This window comes from Ictidomys tridecemlineatus, chromosome 11 (assembly GCF_052094955.1).
Source record: "Ictidomys tridecemlineatus isolate mIctTri1 chromosome 11, mIctTri1.hap1, whole genome shotgun sequence".
In the NCBI taxonomy this organism is placed as follows: Eukaryota; Metazoa; Chordata; class Mammalia; order Rodentia; family Sciuridae; genus Ictidomys; species Ictidomys tridecemlineatus.
In genome coordinates this window covers 116,675,970-116,700,506 of record NC_135487.1, presented here as the reverse complement: position 1 = coordinate 116,700,506, position 24,537 = coordinate 116,675,970, and the positions used below count along the sequence as shown (strand labels likewise).

General features: G+C 41.8%; 1 protein-coding gene across 2 annotated transcripts; it reads left to right on the top strand.

The window, feature by feature from the left end:
- Window positions 1-17: 17 nt before the first annotated feature.
- On the top strand, window positions 18-23,008 carry Pcp4l1 (Purkinje cell protein 4 like 1). Of its 2 annotated transcripts, none has more exons than XM_005341854.4 (3): window positions 18-273; window positions 21,251-21,305; window positions 21,897-23,008. In XM_005341854.4, exons 1-3 carry the CDS (start codon window positions 265-267, stop codon window positions 22,037-22,039), a joined length of 207 nt encoding a protein of 68 aa, XP_005341911.1. In that variant the 5' UTR covers window positions 18-264; the 3' UTR covers window positions 22,040-23,008. The 2 variants fall into 2 exon arrangements, with proteins under 2 accessions (XP_005341911.1, XP_040143238.1); XM_040287304.2 differs by lacking the exon at window positions 18-273 and adding an exon at window positions 13,527-13,682.
- The last annotated feature ends 1,529 nt before the right edge of the window (window positions 23,009-24,537 follow it).

Genomic DNA, 24,537 nt, shown 5'->3' with positions numbered 1-24,537 from the left:
ACTATAAAAAGTGGGGTCGGCGGAGGCGCACGGAGAGGCTCTGACAGGACAGGGTCGAAGCGGGATCTCTGGCGGGAAGCTGAACGCTGAGAACAAGGGGTGCAGGCGCGGAAGCAGCGGATCTCCGCGCTTACTCTTTTCTCCTAGTCAGCCGGAGTCTCTGCCTTAGATCCCGGCAACTCTCGGCCGCTGTCCACACATCCCCGAGGGCCCTTCGCCTCACCTGCGCGTGCCGCGCCTGGCGCTCCAAGTCCCGCTGCCGCGATGAGCGAGGTGAGCGGCGCGGCCAGGCCCACCGCGCTCCGGGAGAGGGCTGCAGCGGGGAGAAGACTGCGGCTCGGGGTCCCAGGGAGGTGAGGGAGAGTGCGACACCTCGGAGATTCTCAGGGGGTTTCCATTGCCCCTCTGGGAAAGCTCCCACCTCTGGGCACTGGATTAGATAAGGGAAGGCTTTAAATCTGCCAACTGTGGATGCCCGCTTTTGAGGTGATTTGAATTGGCCATAGAGGGAGGGGACTCTGCTATCGGATGATAAACCATCTCCTCGGGGTACTGCCCTCTGCATCTGTTACTGTTCTGAGGTTATTCAGGCTCCTCCTGACCCCTCACTTCACCTATGTCCTAGTCTCCTAGGGTTGCATTACTCCTATATTACTTATGAGGCAACCAACAAGATTTCCATCCCTGGCCCCCAGGGTTGATCACTTTCCCTCTTTTAGGAAGGTGGCATCTTTCACTCATTGTCAGGAATGTTGGAGGGACCATTTCTGACGTTCACAAGCCTTGTAGTGGAGGCATGTCCAGTTCCATGGGAGATGTCCCCTTCAAGAGTGGACCTCCTTCTACAATGCTTGTTACATCTATCTTCGAATGGGCTCTATGATGTTCATTGGAGCCAGGTCCAGTCCTTTAACTGACCTACCCTTTTCAAATAACACTGTCCATGGTGGGGGTCAAAGCAAGACTTTGAAAGACCCCTCCCATTGTCTGACTGTATTTGTAATCTCTTATCCAGGCAGTCTCATATCCTGAAAAAAGGTACCAAGCAAAGTTGGTCTGGATAAGTAACATCACAAGCTTGCTTTCTGCAGTCCTCTTCCTAGCATACAGATCCTTCCTAGCATACAGATAGTGTTCAATCCAGCTTCTCAACTATCTATCAGACCCTAGCTCTATTACTTAGCTATGTGGCCTTAGGCAAATTACACAAATTTTATGAGCTTTGACTTTTTATCTGTAAAATGGGGATAATACAGGTTGTTCTCTGATTAAATGAGACTAAATGGTATAATCAAAGTATACATTATCTATCACAGAGTAGACACTCAATGTATGTTAGCTATTATCTGTGTGTGTATGTGTGTGTGTTTGTGTGTTCATTTGTCTCTGTTTTCAGTTATAGTATTATAGAAAATTAGCACAAGAATTCCCAAGGATATCATCTTAGTGAAGGTCTCTGGGGCCCAGGTCCCAGTTTAGATACAAAAGATGAAGATTTTCAGTAGGAGCTCTGCTGGCTCCTACTAAAATTTGTCACCTAGGGAGCCAATTAGTGCCAACTGCTATGTTGTCTTGGTTGCCATGTTCACTAAGTTTATCCTGGAAAATTCAGCCTGTATGGGGGGGCTTAAGAAGAAACAAAGTGGTTTTTAGTCCCTCAGCTGGTTATGACTGTGACTATGGCAGTCCTTCAGAAAGAAAAGGAAAAAATGGATCAACCTTCTCTCCCCTTGATTTTTTTCAGCTCTAACATGAGCAGAGAGATTTTCTTTGCTCTATTTTCACTGAGGTCTAAGGTTCAAACCACTGCTTCCCACCCCAGTGTTTCTAAATATGAGTTTTAATCCAGCCCATCCCCTGGGAATTTATCTGAAGGCTATGCCAACTTGAAGATTTGTGTTTGCTTATGCTTTGGGGGAGAAGCGTATGGCCCTTCTGTAGGACACACTATAAGGGCTAGCATTTAGAGTGGCATTTGGTGAAGTGACAAAGCTGTTTTGTAACAAAGAAAACAATTTGGCTCTTGCTAGGGGAAATAAAGCCTTGAGGCTCTTCTTGACAGTAAGCCTTGGCTATCCCCAATGAAGGGGCTCCCAGAGTAATGAGAGCAGGATCCTTGGATAGGGACTAATTCAGTGTATACAAGACTGGCTAGCCTCCTAGATGTCAGAGCAAACTGGTTCTAACTAGCCATTTAGCTATACATGCTTGCCTCCTAATACAGAGCTAAGCCTGACGACAGGGATGAGTATTTATAATATCTTGAAGCAGCCACCTGGGTGTACACAGAGACCAGTTGTCTTTAAACCATATGCCCTAGGGATCTCTGCTTCCCTAGAGGCAAAGACCCAGCCTGTTTTCTTCCTTTTATAAAATCTATGATGAAAAGCGGAAGTGTTGCCCAGAGCTCTGGAGCCTCAGGGAGACTCCAAACTGCTTCATTTCTATCAACCCAGCCCCATGGGTTTCCTCTTTCAGGCTGAAGTGCCCAGGCCAGGAAAGTTCTGTGTACCCTGAATATTATGTAAGTTTCACCTCCCCCATCTGCTTATTTTCTTGCTTTAGAGAAACTGCATGATATTGAGAGAATTTGGAATGTCTTCAAGAGATTCCCATGTCAACTAAAGAATAAAAACTGGGAAGGAATCTCTAGACTTAGAGTAACTAACAGTGTAGGGATTCTGTTGGGGTTAACGAATCTCTAGCTCTGCTTTGCCTTGGTGGCTTTTTGCTGTCACTCAGTACTGCAGCAGAGCATTTCCTTGTAAATGTGTGTACTCATGCACAGAGGAGCTGCAGGGACTCATCTCCAGCTTGTCTACATTCACAGCTGCAAGCAGGACTTGATTGCTGTGAATCACAGTCTGTCTCTTATAGTTTAATAACTTTACCCTAGTTTCAGTGAAGGAGAGAAGGGGAGATGCATTTGGTCCCAAAGGGCTCTTTTCTATAATCCCTTTCATACAGTGTAGCTGGTTGCTTAAAAGCAGAATTCCAGGTTCTTCTGTGATCCTGTTGCATTCTTCATCTGTGAGAAACCTTGTGGGAAGAATCCCTTGGTCCAGCAATCATTCTGCTGAAAAGGGAGTCATGGATTGCTAGTGACAATCCTCTGGGTGTCTGTCCCGTGTTTTGGCTGGCAGGAGCAAGGGACAGATCAACTAGATCATTAGTGGAAGGCTTTTACTTTCTCATTTATTCTTCTTCTTGCTGTCTTCTGGGAATGAGATGTCACACTTTGGGGATCACATTCTTTTTCCTTTGTACATCTGTCTGAATGTGCAACCTCCCTGACAATGGGTGTTAGGTCAGAGTGACAATTCTGTTACATCTTCTGTGAGTCAGTTGTTAGGAAACCTAGTAGGGATTTGGAATAGTGGTATTAAATATATAGTGGTATTAAATATATAAAATAAGGACTAGCTACTTATTATTGATAATGCCTTTTATCTCTGGAAATATCTTTCTTCCAAAGTAAGGAAACTAGAACTTGGTTTTTAGGCTTGCTTACCTTTTTCTTGGCCATCATTTTAGGTTGTTGCTTTAGCTGATTTAGCTGCTTGAGCAGGAGCTTCTACTTGGTAGAAATGGATGACTTTTTTATCCTGTGACCTGGAAATATAGTTGACTTTCTCCCAAGTGGCAGCTGTGATCAATTATCCCTTAGAATGTGAACAGCATCCCCTTTTTCCCTTGGTACTGGGGATGTAACCCGGGAGTATTTTATCACTGATTTACATCCCCAGCTCTTTTTTTTTTTTAAGGGGCTGGCATGTGGCCCAAGCGGTAGCGTGCTCGCCTGGCATGCATGCGGCCCGAGTTCAATCCTCAGCACCACATACAAACAAAGATGTTGTGTCCACTGAAAACTAAAAAATAAATATTAAAATTCTCTCTTCTCTCTCTCTCTTTAAAAAAAAAAGAATTTTTTTAGTTATAGATGGACACAATATCTTTATTTTGTTTATTTATTTTTATGTGGTGCTGGGGATTGAACCTACTGGCTTACATGTACGAGGCAAGTACTCTGCCACTGAGCCACAACCCCAGCCCCATCCCTAGCTCTTTTTAATTTTTATTTTGAGATTAGATCTCACTAAATTGCTGAGGGCCTTGCTAAATCACTGAGTCTGCCCTTGAATTTGCCATCCTCCTGTCTCAGCCTCCTGGTGTGTGCAACATGCCCAGTGGTGTCTCCAGCCCTTTTAATTTTGAGGCAGGGTCTTGCTAAATTGCTCAGTCTTGTCTTGAACTTGCAACCCTCCTATTCCAGTCTCCCGAGTCATTGGGATTATAGTAGTATATCACCATGCCTGGTGCAGAATGTCAAGTTTCTGGGTGCAGGCAACTGTAAATAATATGGCTGGAGTCCAAATACACAGACCTGATACATCTATCATGACTTAATTGATGAATGTGATGGAGATCAGGTTACTTGTGCAGAAGGAAAAGATGGATCAATAATTGTCTCTTCGAGGTAGTGGTTCTGTGAATGCCTCCCTCCTTTTTTTTTTCTTTCAACTTTTTAAAATGGTCTTTCATAAGTCTGATTTATTATGGAAAAAGAGAAACTAAGTTTTGCAAAAAATTAAAGATAGAACATTAGATATATTATTTTCCACCAAGATAATCTCAAATAAAATATCAAAACATTTTAGTGATGCCAGGCAAGGTGGCTCATGTCTGTAATCCCAGCGGTCATGGAGGCTGAGATGAGAGGATTTCGAGTTCAAAACAGCCTCAGCAACTTACTGAGGCCCTAAGCAACTCAGTGAGACCCTGTCTCTAAGTAAAATACAAAAAGGGTTGGGGATGTGACTCAGTGGTTGAGTGCCCCTGAGTTCAATCCCTAGTACCAAAATAAATAAATAAATAAACAAACAAATAAATAATGAAATTTAGTGATATAATTTAAAATTTGTTAAAGAGATAATCTCATTTGGCCCATTATTCTCATTTAAAAGGTGAGGAAACTGATACCCAAACTTATCAAAGTTTACACAGGACTAGAACTGAAACTAGGGCACAGTACAACTGCCTTCTTATCCCAAAAGAACTTTCTTTTGGACCTCTTTAACTTGTTACCCAAATGAATATAGAATCATTTAATTTACATTAAGTTTTTTTTTTTTTAATTTTAGCCATTTTATTTATTTTGTTTTTAGTTTTCGGCGGTCACAATATCTTTGTCTGTATGTGGTGCGGAGGATCGAACCTGGGCCGCATGCATGCCAGGCGAGTGCGCTACCGCTTGAGCCACATCCCCAGCCCTACATTAAGTTTTTTTAAATATATTTTTTAGTTGTAGATGGACACAATACCTTTATTTTATTTATTTTTATGTGGTGCTGAGGATTGAACCTAGTGCCTCACTAGGTGAGCACCTACCACTGAGCCATGAACGTGTTAAAGATGCATTTTATAAGAAATGCAAGCAGTTGTGGTTTAATAAACATTAAGAAAGAAAATAGAGATGAGAGACCTATAGGGGATAACATTTATCAATTGGGCACATTTTGATAGATGCCTAGTCACTTTAAAAATGGGTACATTGAGGCTGGAGATGTAGCTTAGTGGTAATGCTTGTCTGGCATGTAAGAGGCCCTGGGTTCAATTCTAGAACAGAAAGAAAAAACAAAGGGTGCATTGAATATACTGGAGTGAAGTAGCTAAACTGATAGGGATGAATGAAAAAGGAAGCCTAGAGGCCATCTTTTAATAGCTTTTTTTGACAGGGGGTAAAAGAGGTTTTTTTTGTTGTTGTTTGTTTTGTTTTGTTTTACTGGGGATTGAACTCAATGCCACTCAACCATTGAGCCACATCTCCAAACCTATTTTGTATTTTATTTCAGACAGATTCTCACTGAGTTGCTTAGTGCCTTGCCATTGCTGAAGCTGGCTTTGAATTTACAATCCTCCTGCCTTAGCCTTCTGAACTGCTGGAATTACAGGCCTGTGCCACCACACCCAACTTTTCATAGCTTTTAAATTCCTTCCTTCCTTCCTTCCTTTCTTCCTTCCTTCCTTCCTTTCTTCCTTCCTGTCTTTCATTTCATACTGAGGATTGAACATAGGGATACTTTGTCACTGATCTACATCCCCCATCCTTTTTATTTATTTGAGACAGGGTCTCACTAAGTTACTGAGAGTCTCACTAAATTGCTCAAACTGGCCTTGAACTTGTGCCTCTTACCTCAGCCTCAAAGTTGATGAGAGTATAGGTGTGGGCTACCATACACAGCCATAGGTTCTTAGTTTTTGATGTCCATCATTGATTCACTTAATTACTTAATTATAGGGTATCAAGAACCAGAAGGAGAAGCTTTCTTTTTGAAATCTAGCACACTATTATGAAAGCAGTTCTCTTAATTGTGTGTGTGTGTATGTGTGGGGTGCTGGGGATCAAACCCAAGGCTTCACACTTGTTAGGCAAGCATTCTACCACTGAGCTATAGCCCTCTTACTTTTATTTGACTTGGAGAATACAGTGCAGAAAAACAGGGTATCTAAGTAAAATTAGTACGCTTGACAATCAAACAGGCTCTATATACTCTCTGTGTATTCCGTTTTCCTTTATTTGGCCAATTGACTTCCAAGAAAGGAGTACAAAGCCTTCCAGAGGGAGAAAATAAGAAGAGGTGGGGAGGAAAGATTGTATTAGAGTGTAAGTGATGTACGTAATGAAAGCCTATTGGGATTCCAAAATTTGAAGTGCATGGTTTTCTAAATCCATACTCCAGACCTGCTGCTCATAATGGTTTGACTTGCCTCAGAAATATTTTAGTTGCAAGAGTAAGTGAAGTCAGAAGCAGATTCAAACTACTTTTTGCAAAAAGTCTGCATCCCTTAAAAGTGCTTTTATACAAATGTTTAGAAACCTAGACCTTGTCAGTTTCTCTATACTGATCAGGCTCACCAAATCCTGATTTTCTACATCCCTCTGGGCTGACTCCTGAAGGTATGCCCACCTAGGTTTCCCAACCCCCACCTGGGGAAAAGAGGTGCCATTTACCATTCTGTTGTCCTTGGTGCTGCTTTCCTCCCACACAAAGCCCTCCAGCTGAGTGTTTGCCTTGTAGGCTGTGGGGGGATTAATGCATTTATTTTAGGACATTAACACCAGGGGTGGGATGCACATTGAAGATTATAGTAATAAGTGATGCTTTGGCACTACTCTCTCCCCCATTTCTTATCCCCCAGTATGGGGTAAAGGCACAGCTCCAAGCCGTGTGCAAAGTATCACAAATAACCACTCATTAAATTGTGGCAGCCCATGCTGGGGGGATTGGGCTGGGGTTGTTGACTCACTGCATACCATGAGCTGGCATGGATAAGGAATTCTGCCTCTGATTTCAGTGGGGGTACTTCTATTCCAGGAAACAGGGTGGGGTGGCTAAGGGAAGAGGGACAAACCAGGGGCTTGGGAGTTAGAACTGTTTCAGTTCTATTATTTTCTTGGGAAATCACCAAGATGTAGAGCATCTGGGTTATATTCCATATACTAGGGGAGGATTGTGTATCTGTGGAACCTGGAGTAAGGATTCCTAATTCTTTTTCTGTTATTATCTTGAGGGTGACCTTGAACAAGTTTCTGACACTGTTTGAGGACTGCAGCTGGTTGCTGCACTGAAAGAATTGAAACAGTTCCAACAGTGCTCCAAAAACAGCAGTCTAGGGTCATCCAGGGGCACCAGGGGATCCCAGATGCCTCTATAAGTTCCTTTAGCAGTGACTTTCATTTAACATTGTAGAATAATATGTCAACAGGGATAAAAGAGTCCCTGGGAGGCAGTGGGGTAGAAAACCTCTTTGTAACCATTTGGAAGTATCCACTAATTCTTGTTCTGCTTCACTTCTTGCATCTCTAGAGCAAGTAGGGATTTTATGAAGCTTAAGATTTAAGTCCATACAAAGGCAAGAAAAGGGTCTTTTTAAGGCTCATATTTAGAATTTTTAGGATTCAAACTCTTTTAAGGTTCTCTGCCCTGGCCTGTAGGACAGGAGGATTCTGAGTACCTGTACTTATTTTTTTTAATTTTTTCTTTTCTTTTTAAAAAATATTTATTTATTTTTAGTTGTAGTTGGAATAATGCCTTTATATTTTTTATATGTGGTGCTGAGGATCGAACTCAGGGCCTCGCACGTGCTAGGTGAGCGTTCTACCAATGAGCTACAACCCCAGCCCCCCTGTACTTATTTGTACCCAACAGCCTGGCCCAGGGACCCTGCCTGGCTACTAGCTGGCTGTATTTGGCTACCCACCAGCTTACAAAATAAGCAAAAAAATGGAAAAAGGAAAAATGTATTTTATGCAGTTTGATCAAACTGGGGAAAATCTTCAAAGCTGGCTTCGATTAAAACTTATCATCCTGTCAGTGTGACTCCGGTTATTTTGGAGCAACAAGCGTGTAGCCTAACTTCTTCCCCTGAGAGGCAACAGTACTGCCAGTAACATACTCATCTAAACTGCCAGTAATCGTGGCAGTATCAGTATGTATTCATCATGTGTTTTCATTTGCACAGCATCCAAACTATGTTATGCAAGTGTACAGGGTATAGTTGACCCAGGTATAATGAAGTGAACCCTGTTCCTGTTTATTGCTGCTCTTAACAATCTGTGATCCCTCTTTAAAGAGTTCCATGATTTAAAGAATACAGGGAAAACTGGGTGGTTTACCCTCCCCAAGATTAATTTTAACCCACTGCTTGGAGCAGGCAGGGGTAATGTTATCTTCCCTCTTCTGGTGACAATGGTTGCTGTGGTAACACCATTAAAGAGGAAAGCAACAAAGGAAGAAAGAAATGCAGCGGGAGGAGGGAGCAGGGTGCATCAGGCCTAGAGTTATAGGGTGACTGTTTTCCCATTAATGGCAGCAAGGAAATAACACCTGAGATGCTGTTTTGACTATCTGTAGGTGCTTTGCCAAGACAATACTAACTTGTGGGGCAAGGAACAGACTTACATAATCATCTTTGTGATACTAGGGAGGACAAAAGTTCTTGATCAAGGAGATATGATTTATTTGCTTCTAAGCACTAATCTCTTTCTGTCTTCTATAACTGAAAAAAAATAAAAGAAGAAGAGAGAGATAGAAGAAAAAGTGTCTATGAGCTTCCAAAGGTTTAGAGCCATTCTCAGCATTTTGGAGGACAGGACAGATACTGGGAAGATAGGAGATTGTTTTTCTCGGGATTAGTTTAGAGTAAAAGATCATTTAGTAAGGTTCTTTGGTTGCAGAATAAATCCCAAGGACCCTTAGAGCAATCCCAGCTATTCAGCACCATTTAGTAAAGGTCTACTCTGTGGTAATTCTACTTTCTTGTTGTTGTTCCCTGGGATTGAACCCAGATGTGTTCTACTACTGACAGCCCTTTTTATTTTACATCTCCAGCCTTATTTATTTATTTAGGGTACCAGGGATTGAACTCAGGGACACTCAACCACTGATCCACATCCCCAGCCCCATTTCATATTTTATTTAGAGACAGGGTCTCACTGAGTTGTTTAGTGCCTCATTTTTTTTGCTAAGGATGGCTTTGAACTTATGATCCTCCCTCCTCCCTTTTCAGCCTCACATGCTGCTGGAATTATGGGCAAGCACCACCATGCCTGACTCCTTTTTATTTTTTATTCTGAGACAGGGTCTTATTAAATTGCTTAGGGCCTTGCTAAGCTGCTGAGGCTGGCCTCAAACTTGTGATCCTCTTGCCCTGGCCTGCCAGGACTATAGCTGTAATGTTAGTGCACCTGGTGGTAACTCTACTCTTTTTGTTTTGCTTTGTTTTGTTTTGATTTCAAGTTGCTGAGGTTGACCTAAAACTTGCAATCCTCCTGCCTCAGCCTCCAGGGTCGCTAGCAATACAGATATTTGCCACCATGCCCTGCTAACTCCATGCTTGATCCCAGTACTTTAACCGTGCAGTACCCCCAGTCACTTGACCTGGACTGTTTGTTTGTTTTTCCTTCCTGTATTGGGGATTGAACCCAGAACCTTTTATATGCTAAGCATAGAGCTATTCTTACATTCAACCCAGGGTTATATTACTTCAGAATAATAACTATTTTAATACACTCTAGGCACTTTATATTTTTCCTCTACTATTTTTCACCTTTTAAAATAGATATTATCTCTCTTCTGCAAATAATCAATCTGAGCACAGCAAGGCTTACTAATTTATCCAATGTCACACAATTATAAGTGGCAGAGCTGGGATTTGAACAGATAGTTTATGCAGCTGTAGGATATGAATTGTGATCTGTTTGACTGCACTGACATTCCAGAAATTTAAAGTCTGAGAAAATATTAATTCATATAAACAAATATCTATTGAATACCTTACCATGTACAAGATATGGGTTGTAGTTTTTATAGGTGGCACATAAATAAATAAAATATATGGACTGTGCTTTCAATGAAATGAAGTCTGGAGGGGTGCTGAAGGTAGGGAAGGAGAAATAAGACATAATAATTAGAGGGAGGAGGAGGGGAGAACCAGGATCAGTACTAGGGAATGAAACTGACCAAATTGTTATTATGTGCACATATAAATAAGTGACAAACCCACTATTATGTATAATTATAATGCATCAGTTTTAAAAAAATACAATAACTAGCCAGGTGCAGTGGTGCATGCCTATAATCCTAGGGACTATGGAGGCTGAGGCATGAGAATTGCAAGCTTAAGGCCAGCTGCAGCCACTTAGGGAGACCCTAAACAATTTAGCAAGATCCTGTATCAAAATGAAAAAGGAATGGGGTCCTTTTTTACAGGTAATATGAATTCTACTTTTTAAGAAGACCTTCCTTTCACCCTCAGCACTTTTTCAGGTATATATGCTAAAGGGAAGAAAAGCAAGGACCTGGCTTCTTTTTTTTTTTTTTTGGTATGGGGGATTTAAGCCAGGAGCACATGGTATTGAGCCCCATCCCCCAGCACTTTTCATTTTTTATCTTGACATGGGGTCTCGATAAGTTGTTGAGGTCCTCACTAAGTTGCTGAGGCTGGCCTCAAATTTGCAATCCTCCTGCCTCAGCCTCTCAAGTCACTGGGATTATAAGTGTGAGCTACCAAGCCTGGCTAAGACCTGGCTTCTGATACCTTCCCCACAACCTCTGAACTAGCCACAGAGTGGATGCCCAGAGCAGTGATCTGGGATAGAAATGCCATTCTGTGCCGTTCAATATGATAGCCACTAACCACATATGGCTATTTAACTTAAATCTTATGTAATAAAATAAAATTATAAATTTATTTCTCAATTGTACTAGCTCCATTTTAAAGTACATGATAGCCACATGTGCCTGGTGGATATCATAATAGTGCAGATATAAAAGCTTTCTAGCACTGTAGAAAGTTACAGTAAAGGGGTCTGCATTTTTCTTTAATGGGCTAGAAAGTCAAAAATTTTTTGACCTTGTGGAACTATGTTCTCAACTCTACTGCTGTAGTGCCAAAGCAATCATATGTAATATGTGAACAAGTAGGCATAGCTGCATTCCAATAAAACTTTATTTACAATAACAGGTTGCAGGCCCAATTTGGACTGTGAGTTGTGGTTTGTCAATCTCTGAATTGGATAGTGCTGGTATAAAGTATAATTTGGTATTAAGTAATAGGTACAGATGAGATCATCTAGGAAGTAATAGGTAGAGATGAGATCATCTAGGAAGAGAGAACAGAAGAGGACTTATCCCAAATCTTAAAGAATCTCTAACCCTTAAATGTTGGACAGAAGAATCCAGAAAGGTAGGAGAAAATCCAGGAAAAAACTAGGATATCTCAGAAGCCAAGCAAGGAGTATGTGTTAAGGAAGGGGGAGTAGTCAAGAGTCTACTCAAATGGAGCTGAAACTTTTGCATTCAATTTAGTATCATGGAAAATACTGGTTATTTAAAGGAGAGTCATTAGTTGAGCATGGTGTCCACTTTAATCCCAGTGATTGGGCAGTCTGAGAGGCAGAAGAATCACAAGTTAGAGGTCAGCCTGGGCAATTTTATAAGACCATGTCTCAAAGTGAAAGATAAAAAGCGCTGGGCATGGTGGTGCATGTCTGTAATCCTAGCAGTTTGAGAGGTTGAGGCAGAAGGATCTGAAGTTGGAGGACAGCGTTGGCATCCTAGTGAGCTCCTCAACAACTTAAAGAGAAACTGTTTCAAAACATAAAAAGGACTAGGGATATAACCCAGTGGTAGAGCACCCTGTATTCAATCCCCAGTACTACAATAAATAAATAAATAGTACTGGGGATGTAGCTCAGTGGTAGAATGCCCCTAGATTCAATCCCTAGTACTGGAGAAAAAAAATCTGAATACAAATTTTCCCTACTCCACAACCCAGGGCCTATCCACATGCTAGGCAAGCACTCTACCACTGAACTATATCTTTTTTTTTTTTTAAGTTGTTGATGGACCTTTATTTTTATTTATTTGTATGTGGTGCCAAGAATCAAACCCAGCAAATGCACTTACAATGAGCCACAACCCCAGCCCCTGAACTATATCTTTAACCCTTGATTCAAGTTCTTTGTCAGATATGTAATTTGTAAATATTTTCTTCCTATCTATAGCTTGTCCCTTCATTCTCTTAGGAGTGTCTAAGAGTGGTTCTTAATTTTTCAATTTATATTTTTTTCTTTTATGAGTTGTGTATTTGGTATATCTAAGAAATTTTTACCTACCCCAAGGTTGCAAAGATTTTTTTCCCTATTTTTTTTCTAAAAGTTTTATAGTTTAAGGTGTGTGGGTTTTTTTTTTTTTTTTTTTTTGGTATTAGGAATTGAACCTCAGGAACAGTTAACCATTGAGCCATATCCTCATCTTTTGTATTTTATTTAGAGACAGGGTCTCATTAAGTTTTTAGGACCTTACTAAGTTGCTGAAGTTAGCTTTGAACTTGAGCTCCTCCTGCCTCAGCCTCCTGAGCCACCAGGATTACAGGCATGTGCCACTATGCCCAGCCAGTATAAGGTTTTATATCTATTTTGAGTTAATTTTTGTATAAGATTCAAGGTATGGCTTGAGGTGGGCCTTTTTTTGTTTTGTTTGTTTGCTTCTGCATCTGGCTGCTCAATCATTTCAGCACTGTTTGTTGAAAAGATCTCTCTAACCTTTTAATATTGTTGTCCCCCAAGACCGAGTCCTAGACCTGCTTCTTTATATTCTACTGGTACTCAAAAAGGAACTCAGATTGAGAAAGCATTTCTTTTCCTTTTTTCTTAAAGAGAGGGAGAGGCTTTGTATATAAGAAAGTGAAGGTCAAGATTCCTGGAGAGGAGAAAGGGGATAGGATCTAGAGCTCAGATGGAAGAACAAGATCTCATCTGAATGTTAATAAATGTCCTGGGAGGAGGTGGACAGAGCAAACGTATAGTGCTTCCTCTTTTTTTTTTTTTTTTAAAGAAGTGGGAGTAAATCAAAAAGGTAAATACTCTTGGAGGACATACTAAAGAATAAAAGGATGTTGCTGTATTATATTCCTTTCTATAGTTTTAAAGCTTAAAAGGGTGATGTGATGGTGGGATACTCCTAAGATGTTGGGCTTTACCTCCTTCTTCCCTACGAGAAACGAGCTGAAGAAGATACAAACTTTGAGTTGAAGAAGATACAAAAGCATACTCATGGAGAATTGGCAACTACTGCCTAGATGATGGAATGGAACATTGGTATACATCAGATCCCAAGGTGAGCAGGAAAGGGACACAGAAAGGTAGGCAAGGAAAGAAACTAAGGCCCTCTAGGGAAAGGCAAGTGTTGATGGGCCTCACTGTTGCTAATTAGTGTTTGGTATGTATTAAGAAGTAAGAAACATTTAGTCCTGTGTGGGCAATGAGGCTGAACTGAACCAAGCTCCAAGCTCACTAGAAGCTTGTAATAATAGGTTTGAATGTAAGCAAGGGAGTCATGTGAAATGGAAAGCAATGGGATGATACTATATGTAGAGTTTTCAGATGCTACAGGGATAGGATTTTGCCCTGTGAGTGTAGAACTTACACATAAGCTAGGACTGTCCCCCAGGGGTGCGCCTAGTATGTGTAAGGAGGCCCACAGAGCACACATCAGGGTTAGAGCAATCATCTGTCAGGTATGGTGTGGGATTAAGTTTTCACATAACACTTAAGATTGTCCATAATGGGAGAACAGGACTCAGTTCTTTATGTTCTCTGTGTCATGTATATGGAGAAAGTGTTGAGGACTGGGGATTGAGAGGCCAGGCCTTGGGTTCAGCTGCCTGATTGTGGGAATGGAATAAAACCATGATTCTTAAGACTCCTTTCTATCTGGGAATTGCTGTGCTGAGTGGGAGAATTTGTGTAGTCAGATCAGTCTCACACACGACATCCTCCTCAAGTGTGCACACATTGGCCCATGCTTTTGGTTGGAAATCTTCAGAAAGAGTGTAGCATAATGTTCAAGAGCCTGGACTCTTAAGCCAGACTACCTGGCTTCAAATCTTGGTTTTGTAACTTCTTAGCTCTATGACCTTAGGCAAGAAAATTAACATCTTTTGACCTCAGTTTCCTAATCAGTGAAATGAGAATAATAACAACATCTATTTTATGAGACTGTTAAAAATGATTCAGTGTGTTTTAAAAGTGCACAGAAAGTGATGAGCACAAAGTATTATACATGTGATCATTAGTAAAATAAGTGAGGTAATGATCTAAACTCCTTGATTTTTACCAGTTTCTCTACTTGGATTCCCTAAGGAGAAGGAAGGATTTGCTAAACCATTTCACTGTTGTTATTTCTGATCAGAAAAGCCTAATATTAGAAGAAGTGAAATAGCACTGAGAAGTCTGTAATCTGTATCTGCCTGGAATGAGGGGTTGAGAGAGGATGAGAAATACTGATCTGTATAGCTTTTGTGAGTTAGCATCACTCCTCCAGAGGTGAGTTTTTTTAAAAGGTACTCTTACAGACAGTTTGGTCTCTGGTTTATGCAGAGTAGACTTCCATGCCTCCTTAGTTTACCTGAAGTATGGATAGTCTGATGGCCTGTACATGGACATACCAGAGAACCTCAATTTATCTAAAACTGCAGAATTTCTGGAAAATGAATAAGAAAGTTGAGGCACAGTCCAGGAATTAATGAAGGAATGAGTACCAAATAAGTGGTGAGAGACAACCTCAGCAAGTTGCAAACAACTAAAGCCAGTGTCCACAGTGGCTATTTTGAGAACTGACTAGAGAGAATGGAGGGAGGAGGAACAGGAGGTAGAAGCTCTAGCACCCTGCTTTTCAACAGAAGGTGTAAGGGGCATTCTGAGCATTAGGAGTTTTCTTCTCCTTACAACACACTTTTTTGTCCTCCCCAGTGGAGACCCTTGCTCTTTCATAAATTTAACCCAAATGGATCTGGGATTCCTGGAAAGCCAGATGGCAACTGAGCCACTGTTTCATTCCAGGGATAGAAATCTCAAGAGAGGCTCAGGAAGTGGGGCAGCTGGCAGGGGAAAGTGGCTGGCTGGGTGGTTCAATCCTGACACATTCTTTATTAAAAGAATTCTCAAGGTCAGCTGATATAAGAAAATTTGAGGAAACAGCCACCTGAGAAGAGATATTTAGAATGGGAATCCAGATTTTTTTTCCTTCAAAGGGGAGGGTTGGGAAGAGGGAGAAGAGTTGATGGATTAAGGCAACAGGTTTAGAGTCAAACGGATAATGGTTAAAGCAAGGATCAGAGAGTCGGGGATTTTCTGATAATAGAGAAAGGAGGATTTGAAGTGAGTGATCATGGAACTATAGAACTTGCCTCTTGACCCCTGGCCCTCTTGTCTGGATAATTGGCTGTTATCCTATTACTGCACATCCATCTATGTCATATTTTTTTCAGTGTGGACTAAACTTTTTTAAAAAATTTTTTTTTTTTTTTAACTTTTTTAAAAATTTTTTATTCTTTTTAGTTATACATGACAATAGAATATATTTTGATATATATCATTACATACATGGAATATAACTTCCCATTTTTGTGGTTGTACATGATGTGGAGTCACACTGTGAACATAGGAAATTTATGTCCCATTTTCATTCTACTGTCTTTACTGTCCCATCCCCATCCCTCCCCTCCCCAGCCCGTGAACTTCCACTCTCCCATCCCTATGCCTATTGTGATTCAACATTCACATATCAGAGAGAACATTTGGCCTTTATTTTTTTGGATTAACCTCTTTTGGGGGGCTATATACATCCATTTATTTTATTTATTTAATATTTATTTTTTTAATTGTAGATGGACACAACACAGTACCTTTATTTTTATGTGGTGCCGAGGATTGAACCCGGGCCCCGCCCGTGCTAAGCCAGCACTCTACCGCTGAGCCATAATCCCAGCCCTATTCATCCCTTTATTAAAATTTTGTTTTGAGACACTGAGTTGCCCAGACTGACCTTAAACTTGTGATCCTTCTACTTCATCCTCTAGAGCAGCTGGGATTACAGGTGTGTGCCACTGTGCTTAGCTTACTTTTCTCTCTGAAATTTCTTCACTAAAATTTCTCTTGTCAATGTCACAGTGATCACCACAAAGAAAGACTCAGTGGTCAATCTCAGTCTTCATCTTATTTGGCTTACTGAGAATTTGGCATAGTTAAGCACTCTCTTTTTCCTGAAATATTTTCTTCACATGGTTTCCACTTTACTATAATCTCTTGGCTTCCTTCCTACCTTACTTTTTTTCAGTTCTCTTTGTTGATTTTTGTTCATTTCTGCAGCTCTAATCACTGGAATGCCTCAGGATTTGATCCTTTATCTTCTCTAACTGAACTTATTCCTTTGGTCATCTCATTCAGTCTCATGACTTTAAATCCATCCATATGTTAATAACTCTCTAGCTTATATCTCCAGCTCAGACTCTACACTTAAACTCATCTTGAATATACATTGCTTATAAAAACATCTCCTGGATAATTAATAGACATCTCAAACTTGTTCAAAAACAAACTGGTGATCCTCTCATTAAAACCTGTTCCTTTTCCTGGCTTCTCCATCTCAGGAAATGGCAACTCCATGTTTTTCAGCTTATCAGGCCAATATTTTGAAGTTATCCCTGACTTTTCTCTATTACAATGCCACTTAGTCAACAATTCATGTTGGTCATAAGTTGAAAATATATCCAAGACCAACTACTTGCTACCTCTATTGTCAGCATACTGATTCAAGCTACCGTCATCTCTTGCTTGGTTTTCTGTAATAACCTCCTAACAGGCATGTCTGCTTCCTCCCTCATGCCCTTTTTGTGTCAGTTGAAGGTCTCCAATGGCTTCCCATCTCACTTGTGGTAAAAGTCAAACTCCCTAAAAAGACTTCCAAGGCACTACATCATCTGCTTCCAGCCCCAGTTAGCTCTGACTTCATCTCCATCTATTTCCCACCTTCCTCCTCCCTCTCTCCTCTTCAGCTACACTGGTCTCTTGCTATTTCTCAAATAGGCTAATCATACTTCCACCCCAGCACCCTTGAAAGCTCTTGCCATTGATAAAATAAACTTTACTCCCTCATCTCCTTCAGCCCTTTGCTCAAATGCCATCTTGCAAGTGACTTTTCTTGATGACTCTATGTCAAACTGTTCTCTATTCTCCCCAGCATTCATTCTCTTTCTTCCCTGCCTTTTCCCTATAAATCTTACCACCACCCAACATCATCATCATTTATTTATTTATTGGAATATATTCTTTGTTGAGAGCCACAGCCAAAGGGGCCCCAGCAAACTTCCAGCTGCCTGTAAACTTCCAGCTGCCAGCTGATGATTGGCTCACAGCGGCCCCAGCAACATCTAGCTGATTGGCTCCCCTGTGGTGATGTTCATTGGGCTGTTTCCCCGCCCTTCAGACTGCCAGCTGATGATTGGCTCACAGCGGCCCCAGCAACATCTAGCTGATTGGCTCCTCTGCGGTGATGTTCATTGGGCTGTTTCCCTGTCCTTTAAGACCATGGAGCTGCTCATTGGGGGACTTCTTTGGCTCCGCCCACGCGACCCAGCCAATCGGCCTCAAGAGCAAGAGAATTGTGGGAGGTGGTGAGGCTTGTGTGGGTGAGAGGCTGTGGAAGCCGGTGGTGGCAGTTGGGCTCTGAGGGTTTTTTCCTGAGGAGCTGTTTTGTTTGGCGTTTGTAGTTCTAAAAATAAAGTTAGTTTCTTTTGACAAGTGGCTCCTGAATTGTGCCCAGCCAGACTGCGGCATTTGATTGTGGGAGGTGGTGAGGCTTGTGTGGGTGAGAGGCTTGGTATTATTAGTAACTGTGCTATTCTATCTCCTGGTGAAATTACTGATATACCCTTTGGAGAACTGGCTATAATTTTTATTTCACCTTCATAATCGGGATAAATTATCCCAGGACTTATCAAAAAGTCCTTTTAGAGTAGAAGAGCTGCGTCCCAATAATAAGCCTACTGTTCCTTTAGGAAGAGGTCCTTTCACTCCTGTGGGAATGATTTGAACTCCCATCTTTGGAGTTAGTACTGATCTGGCGGAGGCGTAGATGTCCAACCCTGCGCTCCCTCTGCCTCTCCCTCTGGTTTGTCTGATGAGGGATCTGATGGACATAGTGTCCTGGGCACTACCCTGATGGGGTTGCTGGGTTCCTCCAGTGCTCCGTATATTTGTGGTTTGAGGCCCCGGAGCATTGGGGCCCCCTGTCCATTTTTTGGCAATGGAGCCCGATGCCTTTGTCCACGATATTGTGGATAAACACCTTGTCCTTGTTCGTTTTTTGATAATGGAGTACCCCCTATGGTGGTTTGAGAACGGTATTCATTAGCCCAATGTCTCCCTCTACGGCATTGTGGGCAAATACCCGGTATTCTACTCCTTTGATACCTAGTTTTGTTAAACCCTCCTCCTATGGGGCAATTCCTTTTAAAATGTCCTGTTTGTTGACAATTGTAGCATGTTCTTGGCCTGGCATATAAAGCCTGTTTTACTGCAGCTGCCACAATTTGCCCTTGTTCATTAATGTCTCTGGCATCTAAAGCCTGTTTTACTGCAGCTGCCATGACTTGCTCTTGTTCATTAATGTCTCTACATAATTTAATATATGTGTTTAAATCTTCCTGTTTCCATGGTCTAATGATATCTCTGTACCAACGATTCGCTTGGTCATAAGCCAGTTGTTTTATTAATGGCATTGCTTGTTCTGTATTCCCAAAAATTCTGGTAGCTGTTTGAATAAGCCTATCTACAAATTCAGCGTAAGGTTCATTAGCTCCTTGTATTACCTTAGATAATTGACCTTGTAAACCTCCATGTCCTTGTAAAGTCTTCCATGCCCTAATCGCCTCTGCAGCAATTTGTGAGTATACGCCAGGATCATATGCAATTTGTTGCTGCTGATCCTCATAAGGTCCCTTTCCTAACAACATATCTAGATTTCTCTGAGGATAACCAGCTGCTGCATTTTACCTAGCCGTCTCCTTGCAAAATTCCTCATTGGCAACCTTCCATAACAGGTATTGACCTCCATTTAGCACAGCTTTACACATTTTAGCCCAATCTGCTGGTGTCATGTTCAAGTTGTTAATGGATTCGACTAAGCTTACAGTGAAGGGTGCTTGAGGACCATAGGTTGTTACAGCCTCCTTTAGCTCCTTCACTGTTTTGAAATTTAAACCCTGGTAAATTCGCTGCCCTCCTACCTCAAATACAGGGCATGTTAATGCTTGAGATCCTGTCTCAGGATCCCAACTATCAACTGCGGGGGTTGGGAGCCTCCTAGCATATGGAGGTGGTGCTGTTGATTGGACACTTATGCTCTCTGATAGAAAGGTGTTATTAGCAGTCTCCTGTTGTAACTTTTCCTCTGATGGCTTTTTCTGCTTTACACTTTCTTCCTCTGACTAGTTCGAAAGACCTTCTCTTTTACTTGAATCAATATGTCTTCTCCTTCCTCTACCTTTGTCTGAATTGAAGGCTTTGGACTAAGCAAACCAGATACGAACGTCCACAGTGGCAATGTGCCAACTGGCAGAGTCCCTGGGTTGTTCTTTTCTATTCTTTTTAAATCTTCACCATGATGGTTCCATTGTGATATATTTAACAACTCCTCCTTAAAAAGCCATGGGCTACATTTTTGTATTGTATCAACGTATGCCCTGACTGCTCTTGATTTTACTGGGATGCCTCCTTCCTCTAACAATTTACTTAACAGTCTTTCGGTTTGTTTTTTACTAATTGCTGATCCCGTATTTCTACTATAATACAACCCAACAAGATAACACCAAACAAAACCAAGACAGAATGAAATAAAATTGGAACAAAAATTCATTATATCAGCCTTTCAATCCTCCTGAAATGTGCATCCGTCCTTTCTCCCTATCTGTTCCTCAGATGCAAATAGTGTTTCCTCAGATGTGAGCGGTTTTTCTTCCATCTCACTCATCTCCAGGGACAGGCAACTTAAAACAAAAATGAAGCAAAACAAAAGAGGAAACTTAGAATGGCTACCCATCCTCTCGCCCTGCCCTCAGGGGCGAGCAGTTTACTTACCCTCAGTCGCTCCCCGTGGGAGCCACCAAATGCCGCAGTCTGGCTGGGCACAATTCAGGAGCCACTTGTCAAAAGAAACTAACTTTATTTTTAGAACTACAAATGCCAAATAAAACAGCTCCTCAGGAAGAAACCCTCAGAGCCCAACTGCCACCACGGGCTTCCACAAGCCTCTCACCCACACAAGCCTCACCACCTCCCACAATCCTCCTGCTCTTGAGGCCGATTGGCTGGGTCACGTGGGCGGAGCCAAAGAAGTCCCCCAATGAGCAGCTCCGTGGTCTGAAAGGACAGGGAAACAGCCCAGTGAACATCACCGCAGAGGAGCCAATCAGCTAGATGTTGCTGCGGCCGCTGTGAGCCAATCATCAGCTGGCAGTCTGAAGGGCGGGGAAACAGCCCAATGAACATCACCACAGGGGAGCCAATCAGCTAGATGTTGCTGGGGCCGCTGTGAGCCAATCATCAGCTGGCAGCTGGAAGTTTGCAGGCAGCTGGAAGTTTGCTGGGGCCCCTTTGGCTGTGGCTCTCAACAATTCTTAAACTCCATAAGGGCAGGGTTTCTTTGTTTTGTCCTCTATGATTTCTGTAGCACCAATAAATATTCATTTGATAAATTTTCTGATAATTTTTCTTCTGTTCTTAATCTTAAGACCTACTTCTTCCAGACACTAAGGGAATGCAACAGAGCTTAGGTATACCAAAGTGATCTAAAGGGATGGTACCTTAATACTTCCATGAATATCTGATATCCTGATTTTTTTTCAGCTTAACACCAAAATATCTCCAGGAAGCAACCAGGCATCTGGCCCAGAAGAGAAAGGTGAGTGGGGTTGGGCTAGGCAGTTTGTAGAGCTAGTAAAGGTGGGAACATGAAGACACGTAGAGCTGCAAATCTGGAAGCACCTAAGGCCAGATGTCAATGGAATAAAAATGTGAAAAAATGGGCCAAAGGACTATGTTAAAACTACTATCATCTATAGGCTTCTTTCTACTTTTTACTAAAAAATAAACCTATCAGTATTTCCTCTTTGATTTTAGAAACTAGATCAGAAGTTGTTGGGGTGGCAGGAGAAATATCAGTCTCTGTCTCCATTGGAAATTGAGGAAAAACTGGGGAAAGTGAATGCATTTTGGGACTTGAACTATAGGATCGAGGAATAAGTAATGATAGGAGACATTTGTCATTTGGTTCAAAAACAGCAAAGCTTCAGTAACTATTGCTTACTCCCAGACTTGGTACCTTGACTCAAACTTCTTGGAGAATCATCAGGCATTCATAGTCCTAGAAAAGACTGGGGTCTACCCCAAAGAGTGTAGCACAAAATGTACCTTATTCACTATATTTGGAGCTTGGAAGAAAAGGCTAGAATAAGCAGGTTAATTCATTAACGTATCTCCCAACTATCCACAGGGAAAGCTGGCAGTGTCAAGAAGTCTGAGGAGGAGGAGGAGATTGACATTGATCTGACAGCACCAGAAACAGAGAAGGCTGCCCTTGCCATTCAGGGCAAGTTCCGACGATTCCAGAAAAGGAAAAAGGATTCCAGCTCTTGAATGGCTAGCCTAGCCCTTCACCCTGCTACCTTCTTTCCCTTTCTCTGTAGCCCTGACTCCCATGTATCTTGTCCCTCTATCCCTCTGGCCTCTCACTGAGGCAAGTTCAACCTTTAAATATTCTTTTCTCTGACCCTCTTGAGACATCACAGCAGTAGAGATACAGGGACACAGACAAGATGAAGATTTCAATTGGCAGCCACTTGCCAAAGGGTGGATCAGTTTCTCCTTGGGCCCAGGCTTTCTCATTAGTGCCTATGCTTGCCCTGTGGGGTTGGAAAACAAGAGGCTTTGAGGTAGAATGGACCCCACCCCTCAATGATATGGGAAGGAGAAAAAAAATTCAGAGTAGGGTGTCCAAGGGTAGGTGTATGCACTGTTCTGCCAGTTGTAACATTCATACTTAAAGTAACATTTCTTTCCCATTCAGATTATTCTGCACCAACACCTCCAACCTCCCTCCTATGATCAAAGCCACAATGGGAACTTGAGCTTCCCTTTCTCTCCTGGTGGCCCTAAATCAAACAGCTTACTACATTAGTGCATGCTGAGTAGATTAGTTCCAAGGAAGGGAGACTGGGAGTGGTAGAGGCATGGAAAAGTTTCCTTCATCTTTCAGTCTAAGATCACAAAAGGCACAGGCAGAAGAGGTTCTAAGGAGCCATAGACAGGGGAATGAGGCAGAGGGTGGATTAGAGAGGAAAGAAAAGTGAAGAAGGGGAAGTCTCTGAAGCCACAAGTTATTGTCAGTAAAAGTGTACTACCTGAAGGATTCTCGGGGCTTTGCTAACCTGCCTACCTCTAACATCCCCAGAAGCCACAAGAGGCATGTGACCCCTGTAGTTCCCCCTTGTCCTACTGTGGAGTCAGGGCAGAAATGAAATAGCCACTCTATGTGATTTTAGCATGTTTAATAATTGTAACAACAACGATAATAAAAAGGCCTCAAGTTGGGGCCATTTAACTCTATTAGTGTTTTTGTCTTGGAGGAATGTGAACTTAAGCCTGAACTGGCCCCAGGGAGAATGGTAGAGAACTGCATGGATTATATGGTGGCACAGAAACCAACACTGGCTGAATAGTTTTCAGGGTGAAGCCAGTTCTGCCTTTCTTCTCCTGACCTTGCCCTCACCTTGATGTGCCTCCCACATTGTGTCTGCTGCTTTCACCACCCACAGTGTGCACCTGCAGGGAGTTCATCTTCCTGTACTCCTGCCAGTCAAGAGCAAACCTGGTACATATCACTCTGAAAACAAAACTAGTCTTCCTTGCTCCCTATCCCCAAATGACCTATCCTGCTTGTTCTTCCTCCCACATTCTCCCTTCTTCTACCAGTGTTTATCAAACTTAAGGGAAGGTGGCAATGATTACGGTCACTAGAGAGCACCAGTGTTACACAGAAGAGTTCAAATCACAAATGAAGTAAAATGACTATACACTGAAACTAGAAAGCAAATGATTAAAGATTGAGGGGAAAAAAATATCTATTCTTGCTGTCACTTCTTTTTTTAAACTTACCATTTTTAGCTTTTTTTTTTTTTTTCAGTACTGGGAATTAAACCCAGGGGCACTCTACCACTGAGCTCTATCCCCAGCCCATTGTATTTTTTATTTTGAGATAGGGTTTTGTTAAGTTGCCCAGGCTAGCCTGGAACTTGTGATCCTCCTGTCTTAGCTTCCTGAGCGGCTGAGATTTACAGGCATGCATCATTAAGTCTAGTTCATCTCAACTATTTTTTTTTTTATCTATCCAGTTCAGTGGTATTAAATACATTCACAGTGTTGTGCAACCTTCACTACTATCTCCATGGTACTTTTCATCTTGTACAACTGAAATGTTTCAATAATAACTCCCTATTCTCTTTCTTCCCAGTCTCTAGAAAACACTGTCTCATTCCCTGTCTCTAAGATTTCCCCTTACTTCTTAGTATTTATACTTCCCTTCTTGATTCAAGAATATAGAAGTCAAAACCAAATAGCAAGCCAGGCATGGTGGCACATGCCTGACGTACCAATGACTTGGGAAACAGAGGCAGAAAGATTGCAAGTTTCAGGTCAGCTTAAACAACTTAGACCCAGGCTCAAAAAATAAAAAGGTCTGGGGATGTAGGTCCATGGTAGAGCACCCTGGGGTTTAATCCCCAGAACTGTAGAACAACAACAACATATAGCAGGTATGAATAAGAAACAAAGGACAATATCACTGGAATGCAAACTTTACCCCAAAGTGTATCCATGCCTAGCAGGCCTATAACTTTTACGAGAATTAAAGAGTGATTCATGGGAAGGCCATATGTAAAAGGGTACCTCCCTCCTCCTGATGCTAGAGAAAAGGAAGTTTACTGTTATATTTGGACTATGTTCTGAGTGCAGTATAGGAATGATAGTGGCCTTTAGTTCCAGCCTCTTAGGCAAATACGAGAATAACTTTATTGCTACACCTTGTGTATTCCAGCATATTCTAGTAAAATAGGAGTATTTTCTGTTCCCTTATCCCA

Excerpts from the sequence above, each read along its gene's own strand:
- Pcp4l1 (XM_040287304.2), top strand. The coding sequence starts at position 13,653 with ATGGAACATTGGTATACATCAGATCCCAAG. Across the intron at positions 13,683-21,250 it reads GGTATACATCAGATCCCAAG|CTTAACACCAAAATATCTCC; the intron begins GTGAGCAGGAAA and ends ATTTTTTTTCAG. Across the intron at positions 21,306-21,896 it reads ATCTGGCCCAGAAGAGAAAG|GGAAAGCTGGCAGTGTCAAG; the intron begins GTGAGTGGGGTT and ends AACTATCCACAG.